Here is a 23,196-nt window from a genome sequence, read left to right as displayed (position 1 = left end):
TATATATATATATATATATATATATATATATATATATATATATATATATATATATATATACTGTATAGTATATACTTTTTAACCACAAATGCACGTCTTGCACTAGCTTCGCGATGCATGTCCGCCAAATTCACGCATTATGTAATCAATGGTCATGTGCGATTAGCTCTTCGTCTGTGTACTCCGGTTCAGAAAGGTAGGGTAGGGCGAAAAACTCCATCTCATTTTCTCCTCCAACTTAAAAATCGTCCAACATCGTTGTTTTACCCTTTTTTTTTGTAAAGGGCATTAGACTTTCTTTGCACGTTCGCTTTGTAAACACTGGGTTGGTACTTCCGCCTGTATCACGTGTGAGTGATTACGTATTGTGTGAGGTCGAGCTATAGCAAGACGAGAATTTGTGGTTAAAAAGTATATACATTTTAATTTTTTTTAAAGAAAATGACCGATCGTTTCATAGATCGTTAGATAAGACCCTTATTCCTCGGCTGGGATCGTGTAGAGCCTTTTGAAGCTGCATTGAAACTGCAATTTGGACCTTCAAACTGTTGGCCACCATTGAAGTCCATTATATGGAGAAAAATCCTGGAATGTTTTCCTCAAAAACCTTCATTTCTTTGCAACTGAAGAAAGAAAGACATGAACATCTTGGATGACATGGGGGTAAATTATCATAAAATTTTTATTCTGGAAGTGGACTAATCCTTTAAAGCATAGAACGAGTAGTTATTTTTCTGATAAGTAGTTATCTTTTCTGTGCTGACATGTTTTCAACTGAAACAGGAAGTTGGAAGACATCTTGAATGGCTGTTAACTGTGACGTACAGTGCTACTTATTTAACAACAGTACAATTACAACACTAATATTTATGGTTGTTTTTTTCTTTGCTTTCAAATGTGAAACCATAGAGCTTTTATTGTTGTGGAAAACCGCAGGGAAAATTCTGTTTTGAAATACTTTTTTTTTCATTGATAACAGATTTATGAACATTCTCATTACAAATTTATGAAGATGTTTGGTGCGCGTGGCAGTTTCAAGTGCATGTTATAAGTGACTCAAACTCAGAACTTGCAGAGACGAAGTTTGTGTGAAGCAGAATTAACTGCGAACCGCTCAGAGACGATGAAAACACTGTTATCATGAGAGGCACACGTGAAAAGATCACAAATAATTTTTATAATTTATATTTATATTTATATAATTACGAGTCTTTGCAATTTGATAATTGCACTAAACCATATTGCTGATTTTTGCTCTCATTTGGTGCTTGGCGAGCGTTAATTATATAAGTGGAGAGCCATGCCTTTATAAATTCCCTCCACTTTCTAAAGTGCCCCTATTATGCCATTTTTAAGGTTCCTAATATTGTTTTGGGAGTCTCCTACAACAGGTTTTCATGCATAAAAAAAGTTAAATCTTTTTTTCCAACGATTCGTTCAAAGCAGTGCTAAGATTCAGTCTGCCTTTCTGTGAGCCTACTCTGCTCTGATTGGTCAGATGGCCCAGTCTATTGTGATTGGTCTACTGCATACAGCGCATGTCGGAAGCGATACGCCCACTGCCATAGTTCTGTATTTTGAATGCTTGATAGAAAATATAAACATCTATTATTTATACTTACAGGTTGTGATTCAGGTACTGTGTATTGGGTACTGATCCATCTTTCAAAAGCAAGCGTTTTGTGAATCCCGCGTTGAACTTCCCGAGATTAGAGAACCAGTCGTCAGTAAAATGACCAGAAAACAAAAAAAGATTGGGGTCGTACTGCTGTGGTACAGTGGATGAAATTAATTTTAACCACTGATTCTTTGCAGTCTCATCTTTCGGAAGTGAAAATAAAACGAATTTACTTTTACAGCGTAGGACACAATGTCTTCTCGACATGAACAACCTACAGTGTTTGAGCGCGGGTCAAGTTGTTCACGGCTGGCCAATGTAGAACATAAGTGGGTATTATGCAAATGTGTTAAAGGGGTGGTTCATTGTGATTTCACTTTTTTAACGTTAGTTAGTGTGTAATATTGCTGTTTGAGCATAAACAATATCTGCAAAGTTACGAATCTGAAAGTTCAATGCAAACGGAGATATCGTCTTTTACAATTCTGGCAGTTTAATGCCTACAAAAACATCTGGTAGGGACTACAACAAGTTACTTCCCGGGTTCGTGATGTAACAAACCCAGATAAACCCCGCCCTCAGGAAAAAGGCAGCAAAGGGGGTGAGGCCATGCTGAGCTGCTTTAGAGAAGAGGAAGAGAAAACTAGAGGTGCACATAAAAATCTATTCATATATGAATCGCGATTCTGTCTTCTAATGATTTTAATGGATTCACAAGTTTCAAAATCAATGTTCTAAAGCAGCGGCTCTCAATACTGTTCCTCGCTTCCCCCTGCTCTGCACACGCTCTGCATCACTCTCTCTCTCTCATTCAGCTCAGCTCCAGCAATGAACTGTTACAATTATACACTTATTTTCACATAGCTATGAGAAGCATTAAACATGGACGCGCGTGCAGTTGCCGTACTGTATTAAAGCTTTAAACAGGATAAAACCGTATATTAAAAGCTAACATAAGCAGTAGCATTTACAAATAACAGCGTATCTAAAATTGTAAGACAACAACAAACAAAAAACATAGGCCTACCATTAAAAGCCGTGCTTGCACAGGTTCTGCACGATCCTCTTCAATAATATCCTCTGCTTCTCAATCGGGCTCAAACTGATAATCGATATTAACGACGCCTTTGTTTACAATACAACCGGAGCACATGCCGCTGAGGTGAGGGGCGGGACATTTAGACGAGCACTAGAGGCAGTTTAGCCAATCACAACACACTGGGCTAGCTAACCAATCAGAGCCCACCGCCTATTCCTGAGGGAGGGGCTTCATACAAAAAGGGAAAAAACCACTGAACCACCCCTTTAACCAGTGACATGTAGCCATCACGGAAGTGGGATTCGAATTACTGACGACTCGTTAGGCTGTTTAGAATCAATTTTTTCTTTTGGGAGACAATAACGTTATTTATCCTGCACTTTTGGCTTTACAACATTGCAGATTGTTCACATTCACATACAGCTACGTTACACACTGTATGAAAGGCAATATTCGAAATGCCATAAATAGGGGCACTTTAAAAGTTTTGTTTTGTTTGGCTGCAGTACAGAGAAAAAACACTGTAGCCGGTTACATAAAATGACAACTTTATAAGTGGTCACGTAAACAGACGGATAAGGTCTTTCCTTGTGCAAATTAATTAGGACAGTCAAATCACAAAATTAAAATTCATGAGCAAAGCTGATAAATTTTTGTGTCCCTCACCCCATTACATAACTTTTAACAATGATCTCAATCAATCATTAAACCGGCACTGTATACTCGCATTGTGGCAGTTGTTTTTAAATAAACTCTTATTTATTTCTGTAATGGACTGATATTACATCATATATTTCAGGACAGCATTCAAAACATTGAATTAATTCTGGTTTATGCAAGAATCAGGCCCATATATTGGCTTAAATTAAGCTAAATCCGCTTGGAACAACACATGGGAAGCATTTCAAGGCCGCTAACATGATGATCTGTAAATATTTAAATGGAAAAAAATAATAAATCATGTCCATTTCGTTAAATCATCTTGGGAATCTCCTAACAGTTTATATAAAAGGTAATAGCTACCCAGATTGCCTCTGAGCACTTTTGTCATTTATATAAAGTCATCGAAACATAATGGATTTCTTCTGGTCGGCAGTCATTTGCATTTGTGATCTGAAAATGGAGGTGTTATACAAGGATGGTGTGGCATACTTACGGCTCCGTATGTACATACATGTCACATGATCCATTTTCTACCTTCATTGGTCCATCCACCGGGTCCAGTCCTTGTTCTGACAGCTGTTTCAAGGCACTAAGAGCAGCCTGTGTGAGTTAAGGAAACAGATGGCTTTGAGTGGGACAACATAACCCACATCAGCTGCTTTTTAAATAACACTTACTATCAGAAACCCGAGACTGACAGGACGCTTTCTGCTCCCTCTGTTTTGTTTGGTTCCTTCCAGCTCTCTATTTATCTAACGTTTATCTAATGTTATTAGGTCAATGTTTTCAGGCTTGCATTTCCTCCAGCCAGTGAGTGGGATTTATGTTGCCAATTGGCCACGTTATGGGCCGATATGTAAAGAATTAGCAATAAATCAAGTGTGCGGACACAGTGTGCTGAAATAATGTCTCAAAACTCAGGTGTAACTGATATCCTGTTTTGCTCTGAAAAGTCATCAAGTACACAGGAAGAACAGCAGAGAAGAGACTTCAACAATAATACAAAGTTTGTCCATAAGTCCAGTATAAGTCCATAAGTATGGAAGCAAAAAAAAAAATTAATTAATTGAAATGTATTTGTTATTAGTTTATTTTTAAATAAAATATTACATTTTGCATAGGAATTATCCTTTAGCATCATTCAATTAAATTTTTGAAATGGCACTTACATATAAAGATAAATATTTTTATAAAGTTATCAACAAAAAAAAATTCTGGGGAAATTGTGTGCTGCTATATGGCTAAATTCAAATCTGCTTTCATTTTAATGGCTCTATTAATGGTTTTAACACAACTGACCGTGCCAAATATATCTAAGAGAAACGTCCAATATTATTTTTTGCATGATTTATATACTATTTATTTACTATTAGAGTATATATCATATTTTAATTCGATTATATTTTAATTTTTCTGTTTTTATTTAAATTTTATTTTTAATTATTTTTTTTGTACAAAACGAAGAGGTATGTCCAAGGTATTTATTTAATACAGTCGCCAGACAATAATAAACAGACATCACCTGAACTGAATATTCCATCACAGTTTAGAAGTAATGGCTTTATGAATTTCATTACAGAGAAAATCGAAAATGTGAGAAATACAATTGTAAATATACAACCTTTGACTGCGTTTTATGATCCAGCCTCTGTTACTGCTCCTAAAGAACAATTACAGTGCTTTATACAACTATATGACAAGAAGAACTAAATAAACTAATCATTACATCTAAACCAACAACATGTTTACTAGATCCCATTCCCACTAAATTATTGAAAGAATTGTTACCTATAGCAGAAGAGCCTCTTCTCAATATTATTAATTCATCTCTATCGCCAAGTCATATTCCAAAACTGTTTAAGCTGGCATTTATTAAGCCTTTCATTAAGAAACCGCAACTAGATCCAAATTAATTGGCAAATTACAGACCCATTTCAAATCTTCCAATTATGTCTAAAATATTAGAAAAAGTAGTGTCCACTCAATTGTACTCCTTCCTGCAAAAAAATGACATCCATGAAAAATTTCAGTCAGGATTCAGGCCTCATCATAGCACAAAAAACTGCGCTTGTTAAAATTACAAATGACTTACTTCTAGCTTCTTACCAAGGATGTGTCTCAATACTAGTTTTACTTGATCTTAGTGCTACGTTCGACACTATAGACCATGACATACTCTTAGGCCATCTACAGAATTATACTGGTATTCAGGGACAGGCATTACGGTGGATTTTAATGGGATAATTAGTAGACCATTACAATTTTGTCTACTTAAATGTTGAAAAATCCAAGTTAACATTAGTGAATTATGGGGTGAAGCAAGGATCCGTGTTAGGCCCTCTGTTATTTTCAATATACATGCTGCCACTTGGCAACATTATTTGAAAACATGGAATTAGTTTCCACTGCTATGCCAATGATACTCAATTATATATTTCATCACGACCAGATGAAATGTCTAAACTATCCAAGTTGACAGAAAGATATAAAACATTGGATGACCAGTAATTTTCTTCTATTAAATTCAGATAAGACTGAGGTATTACTTTTTGGACCAAAAACCTCCACACAGAATCTATTAGAATACAATTTGCAACTAGAGGGATTTACTGTTATGTCATCATCTGCAGTTAAAGACCTGGGTGTTATATTAGACAGCAACTTATCTTTCGAAAATCATTTTTCATATGTTACAAAAACAGCCTTCTTCCACCTTTGAAACATTGCTAAGCTACAGAATATGTTATCTGTTTCTGACACAGAAAAGCTAGTTCACGCATTCATGACCTCTAGACTGGATTACTGTAATGCACTACTAGCTGGTTGTCCTGCATCTTCAATAAACAAGCTACAGTCCAAAATGCAGCTGCTAGAGTTCCCACCATTTAAAAAAAATATGATCATATTACCCCAATTTTATCATCCCTACACTGGTTACCCATTAAGTTCCGTATTGATTTAAAATTATTGCTACTGACATATAAGGAACTAAATGGTTTAGCTCCTGTATATTTAACTGACATTCTTATTCCCTACAATCTATCTCGCTCTTTAAAGTCATGAAACTCAGGACTTTTAGTAGTACCTAGGATATCTAAGTCCACTAAAGGGGGGCGAGCATTTTCTCATCTGGCTCCTAAACTCTGGAATAGTCTTCCTGATAATGTCCAGGGCTCAAACACACTCTGTTTAGATCTAGATTAAAAGACACAGTTCTTCAGCCAAGCATTCACATAGTGAATCTCATACCCTTGTTCCCAGTTATATCAGATAAAAGTCACAAACATATTTTTTGCTTGAAACGTTATGAACAGCAGCTACGCTAATTCTTTTCCATTTGCATTTTGGTTCCTATCCCAGGATGCCCATCTCGAGGTAACTAGAGATTACGCCAGCTCCAGTGTGGATCCAGCCTCATAGAAAGACTTCAGATGTCCCAACACCTTTGAAGAGATGCTGCTGACCCCTGCAAGGACCCCAGATGACGCCAACTTGAATCAACATGCACAGCTGCCAAAATTTCTCTAATCTAATAATGTAATCATTATGATCACACTTGTAATAATCGCTTTAATGTGCATCTGCCTAAAATTAATTAATGTTAGCTAATTGTATGATTCTATTATCTTGAAACGTTAATTTATGAAATGAACATTACTTGGACACATTCACTTCTGATAACAAATCACTCTAAATTGTAATGTAGACATGCATTTTCTGTAAAGCTGTTTTGAAACGATGTGTATTGTGAAAAGCGCTACACAAATAAATTTGAATTGAATTGAATTTATTATTTATTTTTAAATACTTCTAGTTAACTTTTATTTATATTTATTTTAGTTTTAGTAATGTTAGTACTTCATCTTAAACTTATATTATTTTAGTTAATTATTTTCAAATTTAAATTGTTCTTGGAATTAAAAATGTTCAAAAAAAAAAGTAAGTTATTCATCTAATATTTATATTTTATTATAAATTCAGCTTTATTTCAATTAATAATTTTTATATATTTTTTTTTTAATATATATATTTTTAAATAGTTTTAGTTTTGGTTAATAATAACACTGGAAATTTCTAATAAGCTAAAAAGGTACAGTGAAAAGCACATCAGTAAATATATAAATCAGCATAATTAGTCAATATTATTAATGTAATGGTTTGTCCCAGTGGTTTGTTCTGTTAGACTAACGAAACTCTTCTGTTGTGAGAAAGCATTTGAATTACAGGTCAGTACTTTTTTTCTTCCTGTCATTTCCATTCAACATCCTGTATGGGGTGGCCAAGTGAATCCAAATTCCTGAATGGTAAATGAATGAATGATAAAAGAAGCCTTCAATTCTTTTTTGCATGCAGTTAACAGAATTTTGCCCAACCATGTTAAGTGCATAGAGGCCGTAATGGCCTTAAATGTATCATTTATAAAAAGGAAATGTATCCTGCAGGACTGTCTGTGAGTTGGCAGTCTGATGTTACAGGCAGATGCTGCTCTCCTCAACCGGATGTTAGGAAGTCTTATAGAACATGTCTGTCATAATCCCTGAAGCCCTTTCAACAGGACCAAATAAAATAACTATGACTGAGAGTCATGGCTCTAGAGGGACGCAGGGTGAAAGAAAATAAGAATAGTGAGAGTGTTATGAGGAGGGGTGCAGGGAGACCCTCGCAGGGACAGAAGCGGGTTGAGAATTGGCAGATCCACCTGGTTGTCGGGGCTGATGCTCTATCCAGCATCCTGCCAATGAGCACCAGATGTGCTGCATGGGACGCAACAACCATGACATATTTCTCACAGCTGACAGCCTATTCCCTCTGAACCCAAACCCCCAGCACCCCAGCCCACTCACGAGAGGCGTGGACACCACACACGCACAGATGTGTGTGCATTCCTCACCCTGATTAATCAGTATCAAGTAACACCAGCTAATTGTCTCAGGCACCCTGTTGTATCTATATGAGCTTCTTCATCTCAGATAGAACAGACTTTGATAAGTGTTATGTATCAAATATCATTTGATCTCAACTCAGTCATAACTTATACCATAAAGGTTGTACATAATGGTGTTTAATTTAGACTTAAATATTACTTAGACTTAAAGCTTGATTCTGAATTAAATGCAAAATATTAAACCAAGGAGCATCTGCAAACGGTTTAGTAATGTTTGATAACCAAGAAGTGTCCAGATATTTTTCTTTATTTAAAACACACATAAATAAATAAAAATTATACACTACTGTTCAATAGTTTGGGGTTGTTTTTGAGAGTAGAAAGTAAAAACAATAATATTGTGAAATAATATTACAGTTTGAAATAACTGTTTCTATTTTAATTATTTTAAATTGCAATTTATTCCTGTGATGCAAAGCTGAATTTTTAGCAGACACTATCCCAGTCTTCAGTGTCACATGATCCTTTGGAAATCATTCTAATATCCTGATTTAGTGCTCAAGAAACATTTCTTATTAATTATTATCAGTGCTGAAAACAGTTGTCCTGCTTAATATTTTTGTGGAAACCATTACTTTTTTTCAGGACTCTTTGACTTATATAAAGTTTATTTCTATTTACATTTTTATATATATATATATATATATATATATATATATATTGCAACATTGCAAAAGTCTTTACTGTCACTTTTCATCAATTTAACGCATTGTTGCTGAATAAAAGTATTAATTTCTTTTTTTTAAATCTTACCCCAAACTTTTGAGCAGTAGTGTTTATATATAAATGTATAAAAATATGTATTTACTTATTTATTTATTTTGTAAAAAGAAAAGTCTTATTATCCACAGTGATGTCCATACATTTTTTAAATGATTTTTGTGTGTCTTAAATGGTTCAGGCTTATTGCTAACAGTCGGAAAGCCTCACAGTCAATAAATAGGACAGGCCTGAAACAAATCCAATCATCTTACAGAACCTTGACAAAAACCCAGACTCTGACTTAACATCTTAAGGAATAGTTCATCATGTGCTAATGTGAAAATGGAGTTGAGCTGGCCAAAGCACAGGAAATGAGTGCAGTTAGTTAGGAAACAAGCCACGTTAGTGAGTTTATGCCATCACATCTGCAGGGATGACAGTCAAATCATTGCGAATGGTGAAAAGTAAAGTCATTCTATCACGGCCAGTGCTGTATTCATCCATTTAAGAAGCCCTTTTTGAGGTTTTTATGTGTGGAATGTCTTATCAAGTTGGGAAATCTTTGGAAAACGATCTCTTATCTATAACGGAACATACTGTACGGCTGTAGTCTGTTACCCAGCGCATGCATGTAAATTCCCAAAGGCGTTTGGACCGGTAATAAATCAGGGTTAAATTAAATTTGTTTTGGTGATTGATGACAAGCTTGTATAAGGCTCAATAAGGAGAACATTATTCAGCCAGGAAATTGTTCAATATTCCAGACGATAATTTAAAGGCATTCTGAGTTTTCCCGGTAAACGCACAGTTCTCAGGACTGCAATGAAAGAACGAGCACCAAAATGACTTCCTGAATGCCAAATAAATCATCCGTAGGCCAACTTAATACTCTGCTATTTGACTTCAATATGCGTTTAATTTACTTCAGGGAACATATGCACAGCATGGAAACGAATGGAGGGGGAATGAAAACGACACCATCCCAAGACGTCAATTCAAAGTGCCTAATAAATCAAAAACAAAACATGTCTCTAAATTAAATCAAAAACCTTCTTCATGACTAAATTCACGCTGACATTTACGGTACATTTAAACAGCCTCGCGTCTTAAGCCATCTACGCATTTCGGGTCAAAATTAGGCTTGAGATGTAAACGTAAGCTTGGACTTTTGATGGATTTGGATGCAGATGCCTCTACGGTACAAAGCGTATAACTCATCCTCTCCTGTGGCCAATAAATTGCAATCAAAAGGGTAATTACCGGTGTTGTGTGTGTGTGTGCCATTACAGTCTCTGAGTAAATAAGCAGCATCTGCTTTTGCGCTGCCAGACCAAGACCACGAATCACGCCAGGGGAGAAAGGATTGTGATAAAGGCCCGGCCGCCCATCAGCAAACAGACGGCTCAAAGATAAATATCCGACTATCTTTTGTAACAACAGTCAATTACAACATTATTTTTCTAATGAGATGGAGTGAGACGGCTGAATCACTGATGGGCTGAATTATATATAGTCTAGCCCCCCAACCTGGAAGTGGTCAATCTCTGTCGTTGAGAACCTCAGATCAGAAGTAGCGCTGTCCCGGGACCCCAGATGACACCCCCACATCACTCCCCCTTGCTTTAGATAACATGCCACCACTCAGCGAAGGCATTAGTAAGCTCAATCGATAAACCTCGACATGCGTTACTTTGCGGGACGCATTCATCAGCTCACTGTTGGATTCAAACGAACGGAAAAAAGGTGGAATGTGGAATGTGTCAAAGCTAAATATCTCGGTGCGGACTAAAAGGCGGCGGAGGAAGACGAACGGAGGACTTTGTCAAAGGACAGTGAGGACTCATTTTTCTAAGCCACTTTAATGGTTTCCCTGATTGCATTTTCATTTCCTTCACTGCCTCGGCTAAACAGTGGCTCTTTCCCCAAGAGATGAGCTCCATGCCGCTGAGGCCAATTTGCGGACAGAGAGGGGGGTGATGGATTGACAGGGTCAAGCAGCTCTATCGACCTGGCTCTCACAGGGGGGGCATCCAACAAGGATAACATGGAAGGCTTCAAGCTGAAGTACAGAGAATCTGACAGCCTATCACTCATGGACATGGAGCGTAGAAAGCAAGCATTAACTACATTCAGTCGGTCCCTGTAGCAAAGACACTGAGGGAGGGATTCACTAAGATTGAATTGCGACAACTTGTGCAGTTGCTTATTTGCATGCACAGTGTTGTTTTAACACCCAATTCACTAAAGGATTCTTAACTGATTGACTAAAGAATTCAATATTGTTGGCTGTTGTATGCTAAAATGCTTATTATGTTCCTCATTTGTGCATCTGCTAATGACTAAATATAATGTGCATTTTTAATAAAACGTCATTTTAACCCTGTAGAGCCTGACATAAGAAACATATAAACTGAAAATATGTTTATTTGATTTCTAGACAAAATAAATTCTTTAAAAATGGTATCATATTTAACAGGGTTTTGTACTGTAGCACATATAACATGTAGGAGAAAATGGAGCTCAAACTCGAGAAAGAAGTTTTATTTAGAGACCCAAACTGAGCAATAATTGCAAAATATGCAATTTGCGGCAGTTTCTGATATTTTTATGGTCAAAAAAGTAAGATACAATTCTTATAGCTTGTTATTTAATTCAATGAGCTTTTTGAGATCAGTTTAGCAGGCTACTTACATCAAATGCGTAGAAATATCAGTTGTCACTCTATATCTCCCAATAATATGTCTTAGTAAAATGATAGCTAAATGCTTAGTTTTATGCTCAAAGCTCTGTAGTTTTAATTTTGGGGCAAAACATATAATGTGATCCAATATACTGATGATTGAGGGATGTACAAATAAACATTCCTCAAAAATCTAACGTATCAAATTTGATACTCATGATATTTCTAAAAAATGATGTATAGATAATGAAGTAAACCTAATTTGCTTCAGTCTAGTAAGGGTTGATCTTAGAATATTACAACAATACAAAAGCTATTCTTATGTTTACTTTATAAAACTCATTAAAGATTTCAAAGCAAAAAGACACATGGACCATGGCCTAAAGAGGGACATTTTGAAAATTATACTAAAAGGCCTTCTACTTACTAAAAAAATGTCAATCAGAGGGTAGACGGAATGTAGCAGACTGTTTACAGGGTTTTTTTTGATCACACAGATCATTTAGAGGCCTTATACATTTACATATGATATATAATAAAGTAGGCTTTATAGGGTTAAGTGTGTGAGTGATGCGAATCTATAATAAACTTCATTTGCATAGGAAGAAACCGTGTTTGGCCAGAAAACTGTAATTTAATTTCAACTTTTGAGACGCAGCATTATATAAATGTCTGGTTAAGTGTGAGTGTAGGTGGTTCGTAAGCTAGAAAAAAAAATTGCACAATAATACTACAACTCACTGGTGAATTAATCCCCAAGAGCCTTGTTGGCTTATTTTATTGATAGTTAGGAACAGGATTCGAACCTGTATTTCCCACATGAGCACCACGGCTCAATCTATTTGTGCCAACCACTAAGCCAAGGTTCAAATAAGCATACATGTCATTGATTCTGAGAACATTCAGTTCAAGAGTTTGTGAGATGGGCGTAGCAATGTATGCTATTAGACCTGATCATCTCATGTTTTTACTGGGGAGAGATGAAGCCCAGGCTTAAGCTCTCATCTGGTCGATCGGTGGGTTTTTCCCATGGTCCGGCACAGCTTCCCACCAAAGCACATCCACGGTCCACTCCAAGAGCATCAGTCCTGGCCCCCTGCTGGCCTTTGATCGGCATTTCATCATTTGTTTTCTCTGCCACCTCATCTCTATGAGACATGCTGCTGAAGACACAGCCCATTTAGTCCTCCATTAACCACTGACGATGAGGAACCGCTCACTGCGTCTTTGGCAGCACTATAAACAGGCCCACAATCTGAAACGCAATCAAACACTCTGCAGGTGTACACACAGACACAATCTCTTTCGCTTGGGCTCAGCCGCCAATACCGGTGGGCTTTTCCCCGACTGTCCAACAGATGGGTTTCTGAACCATTCAAAGCTCGGCTGAGTGAATGGAAACACAAATCTTGCTCTTTGTTTTATTTATTACAAAACTTTACAAGCTGTTGACATCAAAAGAGTCCGAGCTGCTTTCTCATCAGAACGCTAATGCCATAGGATCAGAACTAAATGGAGGAATTAAAATTTATGGATGACTCACGGCGGTGAGGTTGTGACACTTCTCATCCTAGACTAAACAATTATTACAGCCGCTAAGGAGGAGAGACGAAGGGGAAACTCTTTATTGCAGTTTAAAGGGATAGTTCACCAAAATATGACAGTTCTGTCATTATTTAAGGCATGTTTACACCAAGAATGATTACTATAAATGTACGATAACGTTCTGTTTATAATAAGCACGCACTGCAGTTATGTCGTCCGCTGTTTTAAATGCTAAAGTCGGATGGATTCTAATTGGCTGTCAATGTCATAATCATTTACAGTGTTGGGCATGTTACTCGCAAGAACTGTCTTTTGTTACTGTCTTTTGAAAGTAATTAGTTACATTACAATATTACTGTCTCTGAATTGTAATGCGTTACACTACTTTTGAGTTACTTTCACCAAAATATCCACAGAAGTATTATAAAATGCCAAAATGTTGTTTATTGCTGCTCATTCTACATCCAATGCAGGGGGTTTTGTTGTAGGTCTATAAAGCATAAAATTATAAAATCAGATTTAGATACCGGTATGTAGGTGAGCTCAGGCTGAACGGCATGGATTGTAACTACGCAGTATGCACTATTAACCAGTGTATCTATATGTTTGGTTGACTGTATTTTATTCTGATAATGAACAGGCTGCAACGTTTGCAATGCTGTAGATGTGTGTGCGTGAGGCGCCAGCGCGATCGAACAGCAGAAACAAACAATAAAAAAATAAGTCATAAGATCATTTGAAACTGCAATGTGTTTACTTTTATTTCTGTCATCTCGGTTTCCTTTCCGTGGACTTTCGTAGAGCGCCACACCACAAAAATAGCCTACCAAACTCACCATATCCTATCCTTTCCTTTCGTTTTGTTAATCTGTTAATTAGGCTATTTAAGTCAAATATTTCACATATTCATTATAATACTATGATTTAATAAAAACAAATTTTGTTATTTTTAGTTAAACTTAATTTTGCTTGTCTGCGCTCGTCCGCCGTATTTTTTCTCTTCTCCGACCCCGCAGCTCTCTCCGATAGCTCAGTGCTAGTGGCACAGTCCAGGTGTTTCCAGGTTTTACTCGTGCTATTTCTCCATGTTGAGAGTCTGGTGTCGCACATATTGCACCTGACTATGCATTCTTATCCTTTTCTCCGATGAACTGAAAATAGCTTAACAGGAGTGTGTCCATCTCACAAATGTAGAATACAGTCTGCAGTCATCTCAACCATCTAATTCGAGCAACAGGATATAGACAAACTATTTTACCCACGGAATTTTTTCTCCTATGCTGTTTTACGGTGTTGGTAAATTCACCAATTGATTTTGATTTAAAATGTTGTTGTTGTAACTTGCGTTACTGAGATTGTAATGAGTAATAATATTACCCAAATTGTATTAGTAATGCGTTATATTACTGCGTTACAGCAAAAAGTAATATACTACTGTAATATTATTACGTTTGTAATGCGTTACTCCCAACACTGATCATTTATCAGCTAAAAAAAACTTTCTGGAAGTGACTCCCACAATATAATTTCTTTATGTTGTTACTGTTACAGTTATCGTTCTAGGTATGAATGGGCCTTTACTTATGACGCTCAAATCCATATGACTTTTAAAATCTCAATAAATAAAGTGTCTTAAATGTATATGACTTTTCTTTTTTGGAAAACACAGGAAAAACGTAAGAATGTGCTGGTCGCTCTTTTCCATATTACAATGAATGGAGACTGAAGCTTTCAAAAAGAACCCCAAAACATCATGAAAGTATCATAAAAGTCTAAGTTACTTTTAATAATGAAATCTAAACTGTTATTCACTGAAAATGATGTCATCCAGCTTATAACTCCATGGGAGAAGCAGCGATGTTGAATTCATATATGAATCATTCTTCAGACTCAAAGGACTTGTTTGATCCTGTTCACTAAACTGAATGATTTGTTACTTGCCAAGTGGTTTTAGGCATTTTGCTCACTTTTATGGTGCTTTTCTGTTCCTTTTTTGGCTTTACAAATGCATTTTTTGTCCTAGTTTGGAATGACATGAGGGTGAGTAAATGATGACAGAATTATCATTTTTAGGTGAACTATCCCTTTAAAATGTGCGCAGTCACTTTATGAGAGATCTGCTGTACATGCAGGCTATTGTACAGTGGGAAAAAGTTGTTCCCGTTTTTAAAAGGGGCATATAAATCCATTCTGCCAGCGGCCCTCCGAAGCGCAACGGTAACGTGAGAGGCCGATGGAAAGAGAATCCCACAGAAAGCCCACCGTTCTTCAGACATCAAAGCTCTGGAGACAACTCACAGTAACATTCCTGCCTCTCGTTTGGAAACTTGCCGTCCTGCGCCCAAAGCGCCCGGAGAGGAGAGGCTCCCTGTCCTACACCACCTATATTTCACATCCATAAAGTCTGGAACAGGCCGGATATCAGACGAGGAGCAGATGAGCGCCATTCCAAATGAGCCACTCTGGAAGCAGGACATACCAGAGCCCTCGACTCAATGGGCTGTGAAATCACACATAAAGAAGAAACCAATAGGAGGGAGATGTGGAATTTCAGCTGCTTATCAAATCCAGCTTCCAGACTATTCCCGACACTTCTGTAGGAGCATCAGAGAGATGAGTACACATCCCCTCTCCACACAAGAACAAAAAGAGCCTCTCTCTGAAGCAATAATGGTGAAAATGGCAAGTGATAAACGCTCCGCACATTCGCACGTAATTTATTGCCGCTCATCAACACGCTCTAAACTCGCGTCTGCTGGGCTCCTAGCTAATTGTAAAAATGTCAGCCGGGCTCTGCACAGGGTGGAAGCATTACATTTTTTCAGTGCTTGGAAAGATAAAACCTGCTCCCTGTTATGCAAACAAGGTTCAAATAAAAAGCTTAGCATTTCACACTGCCTTTCACGTGAACACGTGCTCTCAACACCAGATGTTGATTTAGGATTATCTAATCAGACAAGTGAGAAAAGAACAAGAGGGTTAAGTGTGAAGAACCATTAGGAACCATTGTTATTGTTAACGCAATTTAAATGTATATATTTTTAAACGAAATAAAGATAAACACTAAAAACCTGACTGAAGGGTTGAAAAATGATTTAAAAGGGTTTCAAAACTCCAAAACTAACTGAAAACTAAAATATTAGCCTTAGTAACACTAGACTGTGCTGAGAAATATAAGGCTGTCCAAAAAATTTGTTTAATGTGTAAACTAGCAACCTTTTAATTCATATGATCAAGCACTTATTGTAAATCTACAAATGATTTTAACAGATGTTATAAAATGATTAAAAGCTTGTGTTCATGCACAACACCTTTGCTGCTGTTGAGGTGTGATACGGGTAAGGTTAGGGACAGGTTTGGTGGTATGGGTAGGTTTAAGGGTAGGTTAAAGGGTCAACAGTGTACAGGGGTCAATTTGATTATTATAAGGGAACACAGTTCAATCTGTTTATATTATATTGTTTTGATAAATGAAGTATTGTCTTTTAAAAAATGATTTGTTTTCCTATGTTCATTTAGGATTCAAGGAATATCCTGTTTAATGATATACTGAAGAGTAGTGTACTAATATGAGTGTTGAGGCAATACAAAAAAAATTCCCATGAAAATTGCAATTACAGGCCTCTCTCATCTTTTTAAGTGGGAGAACTTGCACAATTGGTGGCTGACTAAATACTTTTTTGCCCCACTGTATGTCTTTAGCATGCATTTAGCTAAACTTAACCAGCCACCCTTTACACAAAACTTGTTACATTAGCTAAAAGTCCAATGCCCATAAAAGATTAGTAATCGTTTATAAACATTTACAAATGATGAATAGTTTCAGCTTTAGATTGGCTACTGCAAAAACATGAACAAATGATTCATAAATGATTAGTAAAGATGTGTGAATAGGGTAAATTCAGGTCTTTCGGGACACTTTTTGCCATCGAGATGACTGCTCATAAAGGTACTAATGATTAGCAAACATTTATAAACATTTGCAAATGATAAATAGTTTCCACTTTAGATTTAGATTAGCAATAGATTATTTGTTAAGATGTGTAAATAGAGGTCTACCAAACAAACAAAGACCAACAACTGAAGATCATATGAACTGAAGGTTTACTGACATTTGTAAGCATTTCGATTTACATTAAATAATCATATGTTAATCATTAGGTAATGTTTAGTAAGTTCATTACTATTTCTAGCTATGTGAATATGTATTAACTAATTATCTGTTAAGCGTTATATAACGTTTGTTAATGATTTATATTATAAAGTGTTACCGATAAGATAAAATAATCATCTGGGCTGATCATTTGGAAAAGATCTGATATATAATAATACCTGATTTATATAGAACTCAAAAATGGTCCAACATGGAAGCGGTCCAAGCTACTCAATTAAAGTTGAAAGTGCATAAATTATTTTGTAGCATGTGTAAAAATTTCTAAATGTTGTTTTTTTGTTGAACAATGTTTCACAACATGCAGGTTTTCACAACATGCAGGCCTATGCTACTACAAATTGCACAATGTTAAACTGAACAGTTTCCAGATTGGAGATTATAATGTATTTCCTCTTGGGAAAAGAAATACTCAAATATGCTTTTAAACACACCTCAAACTGTGTTTAAAACAAGGCCGAGACATCTGCATTCACACAGGCCCGGAGTACGGTAATCAAAATTCCAGATTCTGCCTTAGCATGGAACGTGTCCAGAATGCAAGGTCAATAATTGCCTCCCTGGAGAGAAGGACTCTGCTGACATAGGAAGCCATAAATTAGGACCCAAAACGCAGCAGCATGTCATGCGTCATTAGGGCCGGAGAGGGCTCCTTTATCTGTTCGTCATTCGGACACCGTGGATGGCACCTCCCATGTCAAAACACAAACCACATGGGAGAGGTGCAGGGTACCGCATACCTCAACATCTGACTGAGACAGCTTAAAACAGTCACTCCCCGTATAAAATACCTACATTCATACTACTAATCAGAGAGAAAGCTTGCACTAACCCGCTCCACCACAATTCAGAGATTAACAAAGTGTGAAATTAATAAACACATGTGTATGTCATTGATAAGACATTGCTTTTTAAATCTCATTTGCACTTTTGCATATTCAAATGTGCTGCAAACAGCTAAGATATACATGAAAACCAATGGAATGGATCTTCAATGAATAGCTTAAATTTAAGACTAAAGGAATTACTTTTTGGGTGAACAATTTCTTTAAATGTTTCATGCTTAAAAATTTTAAATAAACAAGAAATCAAAGAATAAGATAAGCGAGGTACCAAAGCAACTTCAAATTTAAACTTAAAAGTAATAAAACGAATAAAATGAAATTAAAAGTAAATAAATAAATAAAATAAAATAAACAATATAGCGCAAGTGCATTAGTACATGTATATGATAAATATAGTAGAGATTAAAATATATACAATACTTTTCAAAAGTTTTAGGACAGTAACATTTTTGAATAAGAAATCAATATGTTGTATCCAGCAAGGACACATTAAATTGATCATTTATCAAACAACATTCATTATGTTAGGAAATACATTTTATTTCAAATAAATGCTGTTCTTTTGAATTCTCTATTCATCAAAGTATCATGGTTTCCACAAAAATATTAAGCATCACAACTGTTTTCACCACTGATAATAATAAGAAATTCTTTTTTAGCACCAAATCAGCATATTAGAATAGATGTGAAGTGTTGCATCACAGGAATAAATTACATTTTAAAAAGCATTTACACAGAAAAAAAAGTTTTTTACACATTATAATAGTATCTCAAATATTAAGTCTTTTTCTGTATTTATGATTTTTTTTTTTCAATGCAACCTTGGTGAGCAAAAGAGACTTCTTTCAAAAATATTTTAACCCCAAACTTCTGAACGGTAGTAAAATATATATCAAATCTGAATTTCATTACAATCTCAGTTAACCATTTTGCAGTAATTTGTCAGGATAAGTGTAGTCTTGAGAACACTTAAGCAGTACACTCTGATCATCAAATAATGAACAAAACCAGTTTTAATGTGGGTTCATGAAACTAGTCTTCCACTGACATCATACAGTTCAACTTTCTATGATAGAGGGATGCCACCATGGAAAAAGGATTCCCTTCCTCTCTGCCTGGAGCATCTTTTATCAGCTCTCTCCCTCATATTATAATCTGATCCGCATGGGTTGCCTAAAGCAAAATGGAAAACAGTGGGTGGACACGAGGACCCAGCCTATCAGACAACTGTATATGGTGGGTTTCCCTCCTCAGTCCTTTCTTTTCCTTACCATCTATAGATTTCATCATAACAAATATCTAGACCGGATAGCAAATGCAAATGGAGGTTTGCTTATCAGCTGGCAGCTGTCAAGTCACTGCATACCTAGTGGAAAGGACCTTTATATCATAAGCTTAACAGTGAGGAAACAGTGGTTTGGTGCGGGCGTGTAATCACTTCCTGACATTTGCATAAATAATAAACTGACCACTGAGATTGCAGCCCCCACATTCACTGTAGGCCATTCGCTGTTTTCTTGAAGTCTTAAAAGTGTGATATATTAGCTTCAACATAGGGCTGGCCGATAAAGCGATAATGATAATTATCGCAATATAATATAAATCGTTCCAGTTCGATAAATGTTCGATATAATGTTTATGCGGCAAATGCGGAACAATTCAGCACGACTCATTTGATCGGTGCCACACGGAGCATTTATTTGCTTGACTCAAAGTTCAAAGGGTAGCGCAGCGCGAGCTCACTAGAGCAGATGCGTTTACTCGCTGATGAGTCTCGGTCACGCGACACTAAACAGTGCTGTGAGATTCCAGTGTGAAGCGTTTGAATTCAGCGCAGAACACAAATGACTCCGTGATTTAAACTAGTTTAAAGCCAGATGAAACAGCGCTGACAAACAGGAGAAACACGGTGTGCAACATGACAGTCAGAAAGCTTTTCAATCTACAAATCGCCATAATTTACCATGGATTTAATGTGGTAACGCTAACTGCACCATGGTATTATTGCAGAAATGTGGGATATTCATATCGAATTTGATCATATTGTTAATGTAGACATGTATTATATGTATTAAAGGAGTAATGGGATATAATTACAGTATTTTTTTGTGATCAAGCTATAGCATTTATACTAAATGTATTTAGAGTATTGTTTTTCATACAAATACCTAGATGGTTATAGTTACATTTTTACTATGGTATTGAGGTGCTATATGTGTGGTTTTAACTGTGCTTACTATGATCTAAAAGCGTTTGAATTCAGCGCAGAACACAAATGACTCCGTGATTTAAACTAGTTTAAAGCCAGATGAAACAGCGCTGACAAACAGGAGAAACACGGTGTGCAACATGACAGTCAGAAAGCTTTTCAATCTACAAATCGCCATCATTTACCATGTCTTCAATGTGGTAACGCTAACTGCACCATGGTATTATTGCAGAAATGTGGGATATTCATATCGAATTTGATCATATTGTTAATGTAGACATGTATTATATGTATTAAAGGAGTAATGGGATATAATTACAGTATTTTTTTGTGATCAAGCTATAGCATTTATACTAAATGTATTTAGAGTATTGTTTTTCATACAAATACCTAGATGGTTATAGTTACATTTTTACCATGGTATTGAGGTGCTATATGTGTGGTGGTTAACTGTGCTTACTATGATCTAAATGTTTTCTACTATGGACGACCAATGGTTAATTTGAATAAAACTCAAAGAGTCAGAATTATTCAATTTCACTATATAAAAATGAGGTTGTTACAATTTTTACAGATGTTACTGTCTGTGTTAATAAACATAAATTTACCCCTATATCATAACTCAAGCTTCTACTACTGTCAACTCAAGCTACTGTCAAATGTGCATTTCTAAGAGACAAAAAATTTAATATTATTAATACTGCAGGCTCCAATGCAAACTGTATAGATAACTAAGATATGCATCATCAAAGTCAGGCAACGCAAACCTGCTTCATGATTTGAAACAATATCACTCATTAGAACATGCAGAAACTAAGAAATAATTGTTTTTATGATGATATTTATTTTGTTAAAGGGGTCATATGATGCGATTTCAATTTTTCCTTTCTCTTTGGAGTGTTACAGGCTCTTGGTGCATAAAGAAGTTGCTTTAAAGATCTTTAAAGATCTTTAAAGTTGCAAAGACTAAAGTCTCAGATCCAAAGAGATATTCTTTATAAAAGTTAAGAGTCAGCCACACCTACCTAAAACGGCTCGTTCTAACATGCCCCCACATATCTATGTCGCTATGTGGGAAGATTTGCATAACGCTGCCCAAATGTTCACGCAAAGAAAGAAGGCATAACTTTTATTCTCGCTGTAGTATTGTTGTTTCCGCCGCCATGTCGTGAAGGTGCTGTGTGTTTCATTGTGAAAGCGAAACTACTTTGTTTGGCCTTCCAAAAGAGGACGATATCTGCTTCATCATGCCTGGAGCTGATCCGTGCTGGTTGCTGAGGAAATACTACAACTTTGCGCTGTGGATCACCGGATCGGCTTTCACCGTGGACGAAGCGGAGTCCAGCCCGGAGTCGTCACATGTTCTTCCGGACGCTCCTTCGTCGAAATCGCCTCTGCTCACTGTAGGTCGCCGTGTGTGATGCTGTTTCGTTGTGAAAGCGAAACTACTTTGTTTGGCCTTCCAAAAATGGACACGACTAGAAATCAGTGGTTAAGTTGTATTTACAACACTGTTCCAGAACATGCAACCCAAATATTCAGATGTGTGCAGCACGTTTTATGGAGGACTGTTTCCTGATCCTGGTAGAGTAGACTACAATGCCAGCTGTTCTGACTCAAATACTGGAAGTATGTTTTTTTTATATTTAAAGAGAGAAAGGCAGGGCAAAGAGGAGAAACAATAATGTACAGTATGTGGAAAATAGTGTGTTTTTTTTAACCTTAAACCGCATAAACATTTCATTACACAAAATACTGTTCTTTTTAGCAGCATCATATGACCCCTTTAAGGAAAAATGACTGGAAAATGGTAAAGAATTCAAAAACGTGAAGTATTTGTCATGATCTGATCATAAAGAGTAACTTAAAACCACAATTAACAGTCTGGTTTCTACAACTTTCACTTGGGAGCAAAAATAAAACTTTTTAATGTCAATCTATGTGTTTTGTGTTTGACATTTACAATGTTTATACAACGTGCTGTGTTTCTGTGACTGTCTAAAGCAGTGGTCGGCAACCTATGGCACAAGAGCAATAGGGAAAACTGTATACCGACATACATTTTGAGACAATCATTCCTCATAGTCACAGCCCATTAGGAGCTATAAATACTATTGAAGTGAGAGAATTAACCTGCGCCAGTCTACAGATGCGCTTGGCTAACAGTGCTCATCAGTGTTAAAATAAATGAGATGGCCAATCAAATCAAAGTAAGCGGGGTTTACTGTTCACAGAAAACAGAGCGCAAATGTCAGCCCGAAGCGTCAGTTTAATATTGAATGAGAGCGAGGTAAGATGGAAATTTGCAAAATGCAAATCATTTAATATTAGTCAACTCTTTTATGATAGAAATGTTAAATGACCGACAGCTATATCAAGTAATGCAAACTACTCCACTTTTTTTTGTCAAATATGGCCATTTTGAGAGAAGAGAGAGAGAAAGATTAAAGTTGTGTGTGTAAATTGCGTTTCTCTCTCTACAAGCAATGAAGCGTAGTTACTCAAACCCCTCACCACCCCGAGAAATATAATGTAGCAATTCAGCATCGAAGCTGATTTATTAATAAAAGTCAGGCAGTGTTGACAACAAGTTTCTGTGCTCCTAAATATTTCTGTGTGTATGCCACGCGACCTACGACCTCTGTGCGAGTGATGTGTGTGTGCGTCAATTAAAGCAGTGTATTAATATAGAACAGTAGTTTAACTGAATGGTTTTAATGCACAGTTGGCCTTGTCACACACATACAGTGATGTTCAGTAGGGTCACACTGTAAATCTA

General features: G+C 36.4%; 1 protein-coding gene across 1 annotated transcript in view; it reads right to left on the bottom strand.

Annotated features, from left to right (window-relative positions):
• stau2 (staufen double-stranded RNA binding protein 2) overlaps nt 1-23,196 on the bottom strand; it is a 167,243-nt gene that overhangs the window by 14,395 nt on the left and 129,652 nt on the right. Inside the window, exon 14 of the mRNA XM_016244403.1 lies at nt 3,832-3,920. Within this exon, the coding sequence (XP_016099889.1) occupies nt 3,832-3,920 (89 nt within the window). The remainder of the gene's footprint in view (nt 1-3,831; nt 3,921-23,196) is intronic.

This window comes from Sinocyclocheilus grahami, unplaced genomic scaffold (genome assembly GCF_001515645.1).
Source record: "Sinocyclocheilus grahami isolate Dianchi unplaced genomic scaffold, SAMN03320097.WGS_v1.1 scaffold716.1, whole genome shotgun sequence".
NCBI classification, from domain to species: domain Eukaryota; kingdom Metazoa; phylum Chordata; class Actinopteri; order Cypriniformes; family Cyprinidae; genus Sinocyclocheilus; species Sinocyclocheilus grahami.
Note: the sequence above shows the minus strand (reverse complement) of the source record. Positions and strands in the feature narration are given on the sequence as shown.